The 14,537-nt window shown below is 37.3% G+C and overlaps 1 protein-coding gene across 2 annotated transcripts; it reads left to right on the forward strand.

Moving 5' to 3' along the window:
- Positions 1 to 3,021: 3,021 nt before the first annotated feature.
- On the forward strand, positions 3,022 to 6,886 carry LOC145066149 (uncharacterized). Of its 2 annotated transcripts, none has more exons than XM_079013337.1 (6): positions 3,022 to 3,207; positions 3,617 to 4,858; positions 4,950 to 5,040; positions 5,126 to 5,283; positions 5,365 to 5,490; positions 5,584 to 6,886. In XM_079013337.1, the coding sequence occupies exons 2-6, from the start codon at positions 3,680 to 3,682 to the stop codon at positions 6,235 to 6,237; spliced, it is 2,208 nt and encodes a 735-aa protein (XP_078869463.1). In that variant the 5' UTR covers positions 3,022 to 3,207; positions 3,617 to 3,679; the 3' UTR covers positions 6,238 to 6,886. The 2 variants fall into 2 exon arrangements, with proteins under 2 accessions (XP_078869463.1, XP_078869464.1); XM_079013338.1 differs by lacking the exon at positions 3,022 to 3,207 and adding an exon at positions 3,294 to 3,470.
- Positions 6,887 to 14,537: the final 7,651 nt, after the last annotated feature.

Here is a 14,537-nt window from a genome sequence, read left to right on the forward strand (position 1 = left end):
CTGTAACTATATTGGGCAAGTACTTGACCCGGTTGTGCATGGTTCTTTTGGGTTGCCTTCACCATAGCAACTTGATAGGATGATTTATTAAGAGAGAGTAAATATTATTAATATATTATGAGAATAATATAATGAATAATATATTTGTTATTTGATTAATATAAGTCATAGAATTAATTAGAATTAATTTGGTGACTTAAAGAGATTAATTAAATAAAGGGGTATAAACTGTCAATTGTTTGATAGTTAAGCTTTAGACTGTAAATTCATTGGGATATGCTTTGGACGAATTCTAAGAGTATTAGGATAGCCAAAATCGTCCAAAGGCTTATCTATGGAATGGATTTGGATAGCCTTAAGAGAAGATTATCCAATTAGGGTTTAGGTTGTAACCCTTAAGGAGTCTACAAGTATAAATAGACCCTATGGCTGATGGAATTCGACACTTGACCTAAAGTAAGGAACCTCTGGTCGAAATTCCTCCCCTCTCCTCTCTCCCAAATCATCCTTCTTGCTTTGGTGTTTGTAAGCCATTAGAGGAGTGACATTTGTGACTCTAGAAGCTCCAAGACCTCAAGATCAACAAGGAACTCAAAGGTATGATTCTAGATCTGTTTCAATGTTGTTATTTAACCTAATTAGTAATTAGAAGTCTTGGATTCAAAGCATGTTTATTAGAAAGCCTAGATCCAAGCATTAGGGTTTTTGCATGCGCACATAGGAAAGTTCTTATGGCTAAAACCCAACATATATGTCCTAAATAATCTTCAATCAGAAAGTCATTTTTAACGCATATTATTTCTAAATTGACTAGCCTGAATTTGCAGGTGTTACAAATAGAGTGTTGAGGTACTAGATATGAGAATAGAAAATAAAAAAAGTAGAGAATGATAAGAGCCTGTTAAGAGGATATGAGTAGAAATAAATAAAAAGACAAATATAAAGTATCTATAGAGTATGAAAATGACATGTTAAGAGGCTAATAGAAAAGTATGCAGAACAGACTAGAATGTAAAGTCTGAGATAGAAAATAAGAAGAAATATTAGAGGAAGAATGGATAAATGTGAAGATAGATAAGAATATAACTCACCAGACACTTTTGTGTTAAATACTACAGATGTGTTTTTGTTTTGCAGGTTTAGGTAGTAGCAGTCGTGGTACCATAAGTGAAGACGGGAGCAAAAGCGCCTAGAATAGGTTTTATTTCCTTGTCATCCCAACCCAAAATGACAATGTTATCATTAAAAGTATTAACAAACAATTAATAATCTTGAACACTATTTCCAACATATGGGGTAAGAGATGATGTTGATGATGATGTAGATTTGAGATGATCCAAGTTGTTTTCAGAGGACATATCTATGTTGATGGTGGTGTACATTTGGAGAGCTTGGGGTGAGAGGGTGCTTGTGGGGATGGTGTGAAGATGACGGTACGCAAGTGGTGATGACAGAGATGGTCCTCTCTCTCTCTCTCTCCCTCCCTCCCTCCCTCTCTCTGAAGGTTGATGTCTAGGTGGAGACGACATCCCCCCCCCCCCTTCTATAGCTCCGACAACTTCAAAGTGAAAATCAAAAAGAAATATAATATGAACTGGTGAAGGTGTTAGCATAGTTAAGATAAAGGTTAAAGATCTATGGTAGGGATGAGCATTAGAACCGCCGGAACCGGATCGGAGCCGAACCGGAACCGGAATTGGTAATAAGGTCCGGTTACCGGTTCTCCATTTTTATGAAAACCGGTCCCGGTTCTAAAAACCGGAACCGATTTAACATTTTTTCCGTTTTTTAAAATGCGCATAACTCACTCATATGAAGTCGGAATTATTCGATTTTTTTTCCAACATGTAATTTGGAGTTTTTAATTCACTTTTTACTATACAAACATATGTTTTGGTTAGATATTGAATCGGACAAATGCCCCGAAAGAAAGAATATCAATGCTGCGTTTTTTCTATTTCAACATTTTTTTGTTTTTTAAATATGTCCCATTTTTTTAAATGAGCATAACTCATTCATATGACGTCGGAATTACTTAATTTTTTTTTCCAGCATGTAATTTGGGGTTTGTAGTTCATTTTAGACTATAAAACACTTAATTTGGTTAGATATAGAATCATTTATAGACCCCGGAAAACAACATATCAATGTTGCGTATTTTCTGTTTCAGCATTTTTTTGGAATCTGTCCGGCTTTTAAAATGTACATAACTCACTCATTTGAAGTCGGAATTACTTGATTCTTTTTTCATCGTGTAATTTAGTGTTTGTACTTCAGTTTAGAATGTAAAAAGTCTTAATTTTGTTAAGTATTAAATCATTTACAAGCTCCGGAAGATAGCATATCATCTATAATATTTCAACCGGTTCTAATTTAAAAAATAACAGAAAAACTAGAACCGAAACCGGAACTGGCGCTAGAACCAGCGGTCCGGTTCCCGGTTCTTATAATATAGGAAAACCGGTTCCGGTTCCGAACCGGTCTGGTTCTAAAGCTCATCCCTAATCTATAGTAGTGGTCTTCATTTTTTATAAAAATGTTAATAATAAACATGTTAATAATAAATCAAAAAATACATAAAAGTAAAATAGTCTTTTTTTTTAAAGCTAATTAGGAAATTTAAAGACGAAATGTACAACTATTAAGCATATTAGAGACTATTTGAATTATTTTTAAAAAATATGGACTATACATACAATTTGACAAGTAGGAATGCATCAATAATATTTAACAACGTTAAAAAAATAAAATAGGCCTATAAACTGTTACAAATCTGGCTAACGAGACGAGAGGACAATAAGTTAAGTTTGTAAGAGAATCTTATAAAAAAAAATGTATATATACAAGATTTAAGTAAGAAGTAAAAGGCCATAAATCTATGAAATTGAGGAAGGTTTTATTGTCCCCATTTAATCAAAAACAGAAAAAGACAGAAAAGTAATGGAACAGGGACAATGGAGAGTAGTAGTATGTATGTAGGGTTATACAACACAAACACCAATTTTTACAGACCTCCACTTCTCGTTTATCGGTCCATCCCTTCTTCACGAATATCAAGGAATTTCTATTTCTTAATTTCTTTCTCCCTTTTAATTAAAAATTTAAATCCCCAATTCTCCATTTTTTCACAGTTTTAATAGTAAATTTTAACCCCTTACAATTCCAATCCCATTTGGCATTTTCATTCAAAGGAAGAAGAAGAAGAAGGTAAACAACAATCTCCTTTCCACCTCCCATATAATATACATACATACATTATACGTAATTTCTTCCGTAACTTTAGTTTTAATCTTCATCGACCCATATGATTATGTAATCCCTGTCGTCATCGTTCTTTAAAACGATGAGTTTTACGTTAATTTCTACCGACGAGACCAGGTTCCATTTATCAATGCAGAAAGCATATGGAGATATGGTTAACGCGGAGAGATTCAATGGGCGTTGGATCTGGATCCACGACAGATATATTGGTTGTTCTTTAATATTATAATAACACCAAATAATTACATTAGCTGTTAGAATATATATAATTGCCTTTACTGATCTGGGTTGGTGTGTAATCTTTTTATTGGGGTTTTAATTTTTAATTAATATGTTTGGTATGTTCATTGCCTAGGGCTTAAAATGGTTGCTTTCTTGAGGTGACGTTCATGGGCTGAATTAAAAAAACAACAAAAACATGAATAGCTCATGCGAGGAAGACGAGTATCGATTTTTCGATGCTCCCGATAGCATTGTCTCAGTCGACTCGCTGCCTCATCCTGTTTCTGAACCTGACGAGATTAGCCATGGGGGTGATGATGACGACGACTCTGTGCCTAATGATTTCCAATATGATATATGGGCCAATGCTCCTACAAGTGTTCTCCAACGAAAGCATACTTTCCTTCGATTAATGGGTTTAAGCTCCGAGGAAGACGATCATATTCTATGTAATGATACGGTTGACGACGATGTGGTGATACGGGAAATCGAAGTCGAAATCGAAATCGACGATAGAATTATGCAGACCAGTGGAGCTGTGCTGAGAACCCCCGTTGAAGAAGATGAAGAACAACAAGAAAAAGAAGAATCCCCGGTTAGTTCCTCTAATTCAGCCTGGTGCGACGATGCCACATGTTCTTCGTCTACAATTTCCAGAATTGAAGATTCTAATGGCGGTGGGGAGTGCAAGGAAGAAGAAGAAGAAATTGGAGGGAAGTTATTGGCGACTACAGATATCATACCAGCTCCGGTCGTTCAGAATTTGACAGATAGGCTTAAGGTCGCCGGGACAATGGTGAAGACGATGAACAGAGTAAAAGGTCATTTTTTTGGTAGGTTACGGTCAATGACGACGCGTAGGTCTGATAGTTTGGCACTTATGCTACCACCTCCGCCACCACCGGAGCCCCAGTGGGGGAAAGTTCAGAGAGTCAGAGTTCGTCAAAATAAGAAGAGATTAAAGGAACTATCGGCTGTATTTATCGGGCAAGATATTCAAGCTCACGAAGGTTCAATTTTAACCATGAAATTTAGTCTTGATGGGCGTTATCTTGCTAGTGCTGGAGAAGATATGGTGGTCCGTGTTTGGCAAGTTGTTGAAGATGAAAGATCCGATGAAATTGATATTCCAGATGTCGACTCCTCTTGTTTATACTTCACTGTGAATAATCTTTCAGAATTGACACCATTAATGGCGGACAAAGAGAAAGAGAAGGAGAAACAGAAACTTAGCAGGATGAAGAGTATGAGAAAAAGTAAAAACTTAGCCTGTGTCATCTTTCCTCCTAAAATTTTCCGGATACTAGAGAAACCAGTCCATGAGTTCCATGGACACACCGGCCATGTCCTCGATCTCTCATGGTCCAACAATAACGTGAGTGTCGTCAATCATGATTAAGAAAAACTAGAACTCTGGTTTTTTGATCTTGAGGAAAGTGATTGAAAATTTGTTTTTGATGTTATAGTTTCTTCTTTCATCATCGGTTGATGAAACAGTTCGATTGTGGAGAGTTGGAAGTGATCAATGCCTTAGAGTTTTCCCGCATAGCAACTACGGTATTGAATTTGTCTCAAATGGATTAATTTTATTCATGGATGATCATACTTACTTACATTTGATAAAACAAAATAAAAAATGCAGTGACATGTGTGGAGTTCCAGCCTTCGAATCAAAATTATTTCATAAGCGGTTCGATTGATGGAAAAGTCCGAATGTGGTCGGTTTCTAAATGCCAGGTGGTGGATTGGATAGATCTACGTGAAATAGTCACCGCTGTTGCTTACACTCCAGATGGAAAGGTTCAACACTATACTATTTTCATTCGTTACAAAATTCAAATACATTTCAATTACTAAAATAAAAAATATATTTTTTTCCAGGGTGGTGTCATCGGATCCATGAACGGTTGTTGTAGTTTCTTCAGCTTACCAGAAAATCAGTTCCAAATGGAAGATTCGGTTTACCTAAATAGTAAAAAGAAGTCACAGAGGATAATCGGTTTCCAGGTGATGATTGTTTCCGAGTCTTTTTTTAAGAGTTTAAATTCATATCACACTTCAATAACATAATACTGATAAATGGTCATTACATTATTACAGTATTACCCACAAGATCCAAGTAAACTGATGGTGATTTGTGCGGATTCCCAAGTCAGAATCCTCAACGGCATCAACGTGGTTGGGAAATTTAAAGGTCAAAGGACATCTACAAATCCGATTTGTGCAACCTTCACGTCAGATGGGAAACACATAGTTTCATCAAACGAGGATTCAAATGTATATGTTTGGAACTGCTATGATCAAAAGGGACTTTCGTTTGACCAAAATAAGACTGTCACATCCTACGAATGTTTCTCTGCTAACGCCTCGGTTGCAGTCCCGTGGTCTGGTTTTGCGGGCGGTGGAGGGGAGGTGGAGGATGGGTGGTGCCGCTCGTTGCCGCCATGTTACTTCTCCCAGTACTTTACAGAGTCGATACCAAAAGCTTCTGCGACATGGCCGGAAGAAAAACTTCTGGCGTCCAGTCCCAGTCAGCCACCTCCATCTGGCATGTCAAAGTCACTGTCAAAGTCATTGTCAATGTCGATGTCCATGTCCATGTCAACACCGTTACGTAAATCTGATAAAAAATTTGTCCGATCGTCGTCTTCTTGCTCATATAATTGTCACACGTGGGGTCTTGTGATCGTGACAGCTGGATGGGATGGACGGATCAGATCGTTTCTCAACCACGGGCTACCGGCTACTGTTTGAGATTTTTTTTTACTTAAAAAAAGAAGGAAAAGGTTAAAAAGTCTTGGTGAAATGAACATAACAAGACCATCAGTTTAATCATATGGGGTACAAAGAAAACAGCCAATCCTGCCTTATTTGATTTGGGGGATTCTCTGAATCAAGGCTTATTTGAGAAAATCATGTGTGTTCTGGCCCCCGGGTAGAGGTGGAGTCATCCGGGCAGGTGGGGGCCTGTATCCGGGCAGCAGGTACGGAAACAGGGAAGGGGTTGGTTGTGACTTTTTAGGGAGGGGCTAGAGAAGCAGTGATGAATGATTGACTGCAGAGTGGGGTCAAAATGGGCAGAAATGGCGTTTTATGTGCTTGTATGGCTTTTACTTTTGGTCCAAGCTTTCTTCTGATAAAATATGGGGGTAAAAAGCAAAATATGTTCGTTCATGACTTTATTAGTGGGAGATTGAGGGGTGATAATATATTGTCTTTTACAGTTTACTTTACTAACAAAGCTGTCATTGGTGTCTGGCATTCTGTATTTTGTATTTTGATGCCATATAGATTATAGAGTAGCAACTAGCAAAGGGTATTGGGTTATTTTCTGGAGTAGCTCCATTGTACATAACTACCCCTCCATTAGGTTTTCAACCTGTATCTATAATTTTGGCTCTAATGATTTTGTGGCAAAATAGATCAACATTTTTCAATCATGCACTTATTTTGTTTCCTAGTGATATTAATTACATAAATTTCATTGAGTTTCTACTAAATTACTCAAAAGGAACATCAGCCAGTGTAATTAGAACAAGAATCAACATGCGAATTCCAATAACACCCAAATGGATACGAAGTCTATACCAAACTGTATTTGATAAGAACAAATGATATTTGCATATAAGCACAAAATGAAAACTCATAATTCTTGGGGATAATGCAAAATTTAGAACCAAGGAAGCACAATGACACTTCAGCATTTCTGATAGTATCAAATAGAGAACATCTACAATTTGCTTGAATAGTAGTTTAATGACAACATGATACAATGATTTGCGAAACCATTTCAAAGCAACTTTCTTCAAGCGGAGGGCCAACACAAGATACAATAATTTTCGAAACAAAATAAAAAAATATATCATCCAGAGACGTAAGAAGTTCAACAAAAAGTGAAAACCGTAATTAAGAGATCGTAGCATTACAATAGAATCACATCAACTCAATTATACGACAATTTCAAGAATAACATCGAAAACTCACAAGTACATACTTTTTGTTCTTGGATTCTGGATAGGATCACCAGATGGGAAGAACGATTTACACGGGGAGATCCTCGACGGAGGTGGGGGTGTGTGCGGAACTATCGGATGCTGTAAATTGGATATTTGTTTGCATGAGAGGACGATCTTTGGCTTCTTCTTCGTTCTCATCGTCGGAATCGGATGTATTCAGGTTGACGCAGGAGAAACGTTCCAGCGATGCGAAGAACGCCGATGCCACGTTGTTGCCGACCCAACAGGCTACTCCTTCGAGCTTTTCGTACGACAAGATACTCGGATTCTCCATTTCTCCGATCTGTGTATATTGACTTTGATCTGGTCTTCTTTCTGTCCTAATTTGATTACGACAATGCAAACCCTAGAACACAAGGGGAAACTTACAGCCTACAGAGAGAGTTTGTGGAAACTTAAGCGAGCAAAGGCGTGCGTGTCATGCGTGTGCTTTGATTTTTAAAATAACTGCCCACGGGTCTATTTAAGTAACACTCGACACAAATTTTAAATTTGTTTGTGAGATTTTTAGAAATTAGAACTTTTGTTTGAGTAAATTATACTGTAATGTTTTGACATCTTTTGCATTAAAATTCTAAATTAAAAAATCATTTTGTGTCTTTTTTTTCAAAAGAATAATCACACAAATATCATTTCATTATCAGAAATAAAAACAACATTTTCTCTCCAAATTTTCTTCCAATGCTTGTCACACTTCTTATTGCTTCCTTGTTTTCAATTAAGACAAAGAAAATTGTTATTTTTATAGGAACCCAAGCTACTTTTGCTTCCAGACTTTTTTTCTTCCCAAATGATTGTCTTTCTATAGCTCGACTTTTGTTAACATATTCAACATTACGTGCAACAATAATCGTCATATCAAGAGTGGTTGCACGTTTTACTGCTAATTCATATTTTCATGGAAGTCCGTTTGTATATCGATTAATCCTTTAATGTTTGGTGGGGTAAACATTCTCAACAATAAGAATCATATCAGTGAGCTTTTTCGTATACTCATTCATGGACATGTTACTCTTTTTCAAGGCAACAAATTCTTCTTCGAGCTTTTTGATATCTCAAGTGGTACAAAAACTCCCCTTCAATCTTTTGGTGAATTTTGGTGAATACCTCCCAAAACCATTTATAGCGTATTCTTCCCCAAAGTCTCATCTAAATTGTAACGCTCGAGTTTCTCGTAATGGTCAACAATTATAACTTTTTATTAGTTAATAAAAATAATTATCTGAGTATTATGTGATCTACATAGTTATGTGTAGTATATGTTCTTAAAACAATATAGTAAAATAAGAATAAAATATGCGTCCAAAATAGAATAATAATTATGACGAATAGCCTTGATGAAAGAGGAAGTAATCGTGATGAGGATTCTTGAGATATAAAGAACACTCCGATCCGACTTATACCGAAGAAGTTATGATGCGCTGAAGTTTCGCGTTCTACCAAATACGGTTATAGAGATCGTAAATGGTGAATTGGAGATAGATCGCTTATTAGCACAATATTCTAAACGAGAATTGAAAATCTCGTCAATACCTATCCGTCGATATTGGGTGACTTGACGAGTTGGATCCTTAACTCGTCAAGTTGGATCGCGACTTGGGGACGTGTCAAATGGATGGACTCGACGAGTCGGGTATCTGACTCGTTGAGTCAGCGCTGTGGACGGAAACCCTAATTCCTTGGGCTTGATACATATATAAAGGACCTTATGGCCTCCCAATTGCGGCCATATCTTCCAGAGCACAACCCTAAAGAGTCCTTGGTCATGTAGAGTGAGAGGGAGAGCTATCTTGAGCTTATAAGTGTGATTATGCGAAAGAGGAGGAAGTTACAATCAAGAGTGCCAAAGGAAATTGCTAGATCTCAAGATTTCATTCAAAGGGGCTTCAGTTGGAGGTATTATCTTCGACCCCTTTCCTTTCCTAATTGTGTAGATCTATTATTTTGGAAATTAAGGCTTATATTATCTTCATGATGGGGTTTTGGATGCATCAAACCCCTTTCCAAGCTTGAGTGGTAGATCTGGACCTTTTAAGGTCCAGAGAGTCCGAAAGTATGAGATTATAGATGAGCAAAAATGGAGTTTGGAAGCTATGAAGCTTTAATGGAGTCATAATGGTATAATGAGCAAAATATACCATGCATGGACATAAAGGTCGAGCCTTTGCATGACTTTTGGGTTCTAGGAGGCCAGATCTATAGATTGGTGAAGCAGATCTGACCTCAGGAGGTCGATTGAGCATGTCCATAGAGGGAACTCGCCGAGTGCCTTGGTGAACTCGACGAGTCGGATCGGGTTGCCCTGTGACTCGTGACCATTGGTGACTCGACGAGTTGGGTGAGTGGCTCAGTGAGTCGAGTGAGACCTTAAGAGGAATCTGAGTACGCGTATGGACTCACCGAGTCGTCGCATGAACTCGACGAGTCTGGTCAGAGTGGATTGTTGACTTTAGTTGACTTTTGGGTTTAGTCAACCAGAGGACCTTTGGAGTAGTAGAGGGGTAGAATGGTCTTTTACCCTTCTAGAGATTATAGTAAGAGACTTATGTAGCCTTTGTGACCCATTATTGAATTAAAGTAATTTATTTAGGTGATTAGGTAGAGGCTAGATCAGTATTCCGAGTTCAAGACTGTTTGAGATTTCCCGAGGTGAGTCTTCTCACTATACTTTACCTAGAGTAGTAATTAGAGTTATGTGACAGAGTATTTTGTATGCTATTTATATGATGTGATACACTGCATTATTTCTATGTGATTTATGATATGTATGTTTCAGAGTTTACAGAGTTAGGACCGGAAGATCCACAGAGTCAAGACCAGAGGGTCCACAGAGTTATGGGACTGGAGGGTCCCACTGAGACACATTGACTAGAGGGTCAAATATAGTTATAGCCTCGAGTGGCTAATATGTGTTGTATGTGGTATTTTGGGGAACTCACTAAGCTCCGTGCTTACCGTGTTATGTGTTATGTGTTTCAGGTTTTTCTCGGGATCGTGGGAAGGCACCGGCTTGATTGTACACACCAGCGAAAGAGTTATGTTTTGGAGGATCCTGGATCATTAATTGAATAATAATGGAGATGTGTCTTGTAAATTGAATAAACAAGATTTTTATACATTATGTTATGAAAAGTATGTGATTTTTAAATGAAAAAAATTGGTTTGAAAAAAAGTCTCGGTGTTACAAGTTGGTATCAGAGCCTTGGTTTGAGGTATTCGGATGCACCTTCGGGTAAATCTGGACTCAAACCGAGGATTTGAGAAAATTTTCAAAGGAAATGATTTTCTAAAAACGAGCAAGATTTTTAAGAGAACAAAGAGAAGGAGCAGTGTGTACAATCAACCAGAGCCCGAACAGTGATTTCCCAAAATACCCTTACTTTTGTGTTATGAGATATGTTGTGAGATATTACGCATGCTAGAGATAGGCTTGGTATTTCATATTTTAGGACTAGAGTGGCCTGATTTGTGATGCCTTAGCCTAGGAGTTGCTGTTATCTGTGTTGCACTTTTGAGTATGTGCTGAGTGAGAGTATCCAGCGGGAATCATTGTAGAGAGGGATTTGGGTAGTGGAGTGATCTAGGAGAGATACCTAGAAGAGCATTGTGGAGCCTATCGAGAGAGTAGATAGATACCCGTGAGGAGTAAAGTTGCAGAGTTCGGTGATATCTTTTTAGTATGAGTAGAGCAAGTGGAGTTATCACCTAGAGTGGGTTTTTTCGTGTTTATCCGATGCCCGAATGTTGCTTGCTTCGTGCTTTGTGGAATTCCCGATGATAGGAGCCATCTGCCAAGTGAATGTGACGACATTCAGGAGGTAGATGACTGGCATCATAAGGAGTTTCTCAGCAGCTAATGGCGGAGAAGTGTGAGAACCTAGGAAGAGCCTATGATATGACCTTAGTCAAATGAGTACGCTGAAAGAGTAGAGCATTTCGCTGGGGGCGAGCACGCGTGTTGGGTTTGGCGATTGAAAAGGTTGAGCATCTACTTAGGGAATCTAGGATGGTCCGTGTAGAGAGTATGGGTAGATGTGGCTATTGGAATAGTGTCCAAGGTCATTAACTATTAGGAATATTTCTAATAATAGCAGGGTTCTTTTGGGTTGCCCTCAAGACCCAATTGAGTAGAATAAATAAAGGAGAAATTGGTTTATTAATTATTATGGTTAATAATTAATTAGAAACTAATTGGAAATATATTATGGGAATTAATTAACAGTTTAATTAATTAAAGGGTTGAATGTTCATTAATCGATAGTTGGTTAATCAGGAATGTTCCAGAACCTTATGGAATTAGGGTTGGATGAAAATCACTCCATCCCACATGGGAAAGTAGTGAAATTTCGTGGTTATACTCCCATCCCACATGGGAAGGAGTACTAAACCTAAGGAGGCATCCAAGGCTATAAATAGGGCCTTAGGGATTTCATTCCTCCTTGCACATTGGCTTGAGTATTCGCCAACCCTTCTTCCTCCCCCTCTTAGGGACGATTTCTAACCCCTTTGGGTTAGTGAAATTGACCCTTCTCCTAGTTATTTTTATTCCACTCTTTGGTGTCATTGGGTGTGATACCATTAGAGGGATTCTGGTTTGGGTCCTTTCATCCAAGCAACTTCATGGAGGTTCAAGATCTCAACAATGAAGATCAAGGGCTACATAAGAGGTATGTTTTCTTACTTATGTTTTATGTTTTCTAGGGTTGATGTAATTAGCATGAAGCCATAGAAGTATGGTCAATCTGAAAGGGTTTGATAGTGATAATGGTCAATCTGAAAGGGTTTGATAGTGATAATGGTCAATCTGAAAGTATTTTAAATACAAGTATAACACAAAATCCCGTTTTATTAATAGAATGTGAGTTTATATTATCTATGAAAATTGCACATTCTCTTTATATTCTATTGGTGGAGCTCGTGTGGTTAACTGGCACATCAATCTAGGGTATAGTTGAGAATGATATGGAACTCGCGAATCTCAAGCGTAACTTGAGCCGGGGGCCATGCGATTTTGCAAGGTTAATTCTCAATCTATTTAATGTGAATCTTATGTTGTCCATAAAAGTTGCACATTCTCTTTATAACTTGTTGATGGAGCTCGCGTGGTTAACCGACACGTCAATTGGAGAGTATAAGTAGATAATGATGTGGAACTCGCGAATCTCAAGCGTAACTTGAGCCGAGGACCATGCAGTTTTGTATGGTCGATTCACCATCTGTTCAATGATCTGCTGCGACCCCGTCATTGAAATTGAGATGAACATAATCTGAGATTAACATGCCATTGACAGTCAATGAATCTCAAAGATCTAGGAATTTCGTAGTGATTGAAATTGGCAAAGGGCTTTGCCTACCTAAATAACTTTATGGTGTGTTTACGACATCCCTTTACACAACATGGAGCCAAATATGGATCCTAGCCTTTTAAAATAATTTTTTAGGGTGATTATTTTCTAAGGATAAGTAAAACAAACTATAATGGAATTTTTTATTGAATGATGTTTATAACCTTATCCACTAAAATCTACTGCTATAAAACCTTTGAAAGGATTAGCTATGAGGATGATCAATCTTTTCAAATTTGTAGTTTGGGAGTAGTTCTCATAAACGAAAGGAAAGATCATGCCTTTGTTAAAGCTATTCCTTGGTTACTTCAAACATTGCATTCTAAAGTGTTAGAAAGAGTAATTGTCAAATGTACGTTGTAAAATGACATATTAAAGCAAAATGTAATTTTCTTGAGTTAGGAGTTGACTATGGTTAGTCGACTAGCTAACATGTACATATGATGAGTTCATTCTGATTTTGATATGAACAACTTGGAATGTCCATTAAGGAGTTGTGTAGCATGTTGAGGTTTCCTTTTGGAACTAGCATGGCCAATAATAGAAACTCATACTTCAAAACACTCCCATAAATTTACTATCATGAATAGAAGTGTCAAGAAGAACGCCAATTGCCTATGGTTTAACAGGCGATTGGTGTTGGCATACCTAATCTAGGCCCAAATACCTAGGACAAAGAAAGACTTATTATAAGACATGTTCTGATAGCTGCTTGTTTCCATAACAAGAAAAGGACTAAGAAAGCAAACTTGCCCAAATGTATATTTTAGGTGAAAGAACCAAAACATGAAGAAGTTAGATTTGATCATGGGCCCGTGCTACTTTCCATTGGATCAAAAGATAACTTGTTCTTCAATGTTTGGTATTCAATCAGATATATGGATTTATAATGCCATCAAAACATTACTTCTAAGCCTTGAATGTTGTGCTAAGGATTAGTACTGACATTTGCAAGAATGTGCAGTTACAAAAATGAAGTAAGAAGACTACAACATGGAAAATGTAATTTGATGCCAAGCCCTTGCTACGTTCATAGGATCAAAAGACAACTCTTGTCAAAATGTTTAGTCTATGGTATTATAATTGAAATTGTTTATACTACGATTCATGAGATCGTTCTGACTTATTTAAATGTGGAGCATTCTAACTTGTTAAAAGAAAGTCATGAAACTAGTATAGTGAAATGTATTTGTGGAATGGATCGTCCAGATTAATCACAATATGTACTTATTTAAATACATCTGAAGGTTTGGGTGAAATATATTTGTGGAATCATAGTCTTGGATACATAAACGAGAAATGCATTACCAAGTATCCAGTTGGATCGGATTTTGGATATCATTTGACCTCGAGTCTCATGATAAATGCAAATCTTGTTTATCAAGATAGATGATGAATGTTTCATTGGGTGATGTGAGTATCTGTTGGAATTAGTTTACACTAATAGACCATTCAGATTAACCACGATACATGGTGAGATCAACTTCGTATGAATGTGAGTCTAGAACCTTTCAGGTGTTCAAAGCTCTATGAATTTGAGTCTGAAACCTTTAAGGTGTTGAAAGCTCTCATATAGTGAAGTTGAGAATCAATTGGGCAATAGGATGAGACACTCATAGTGAGAATCTCAGTCCAAACTTTATCGATCATCTAAGTAATTGTGAAAGAGTTTCATGATCTGTCTTCTCCCAAA

Source organism: Lactuca serriola, chromosome 8 (genome assembly GCF_051521515.1).
Source record: "Lactuca serriola cultivar US96UC23 chromosome 8, Lser_US96UC23_V15, whole genome shotgun sequence".
In the NCBI taxonomy this organism is placed as follows: Eukaryota; Viridiplantae; Streptophyta; class Magnoliopsida; order Asterales; family Asteraceae; genus Lactuca; species Lactuca serriola.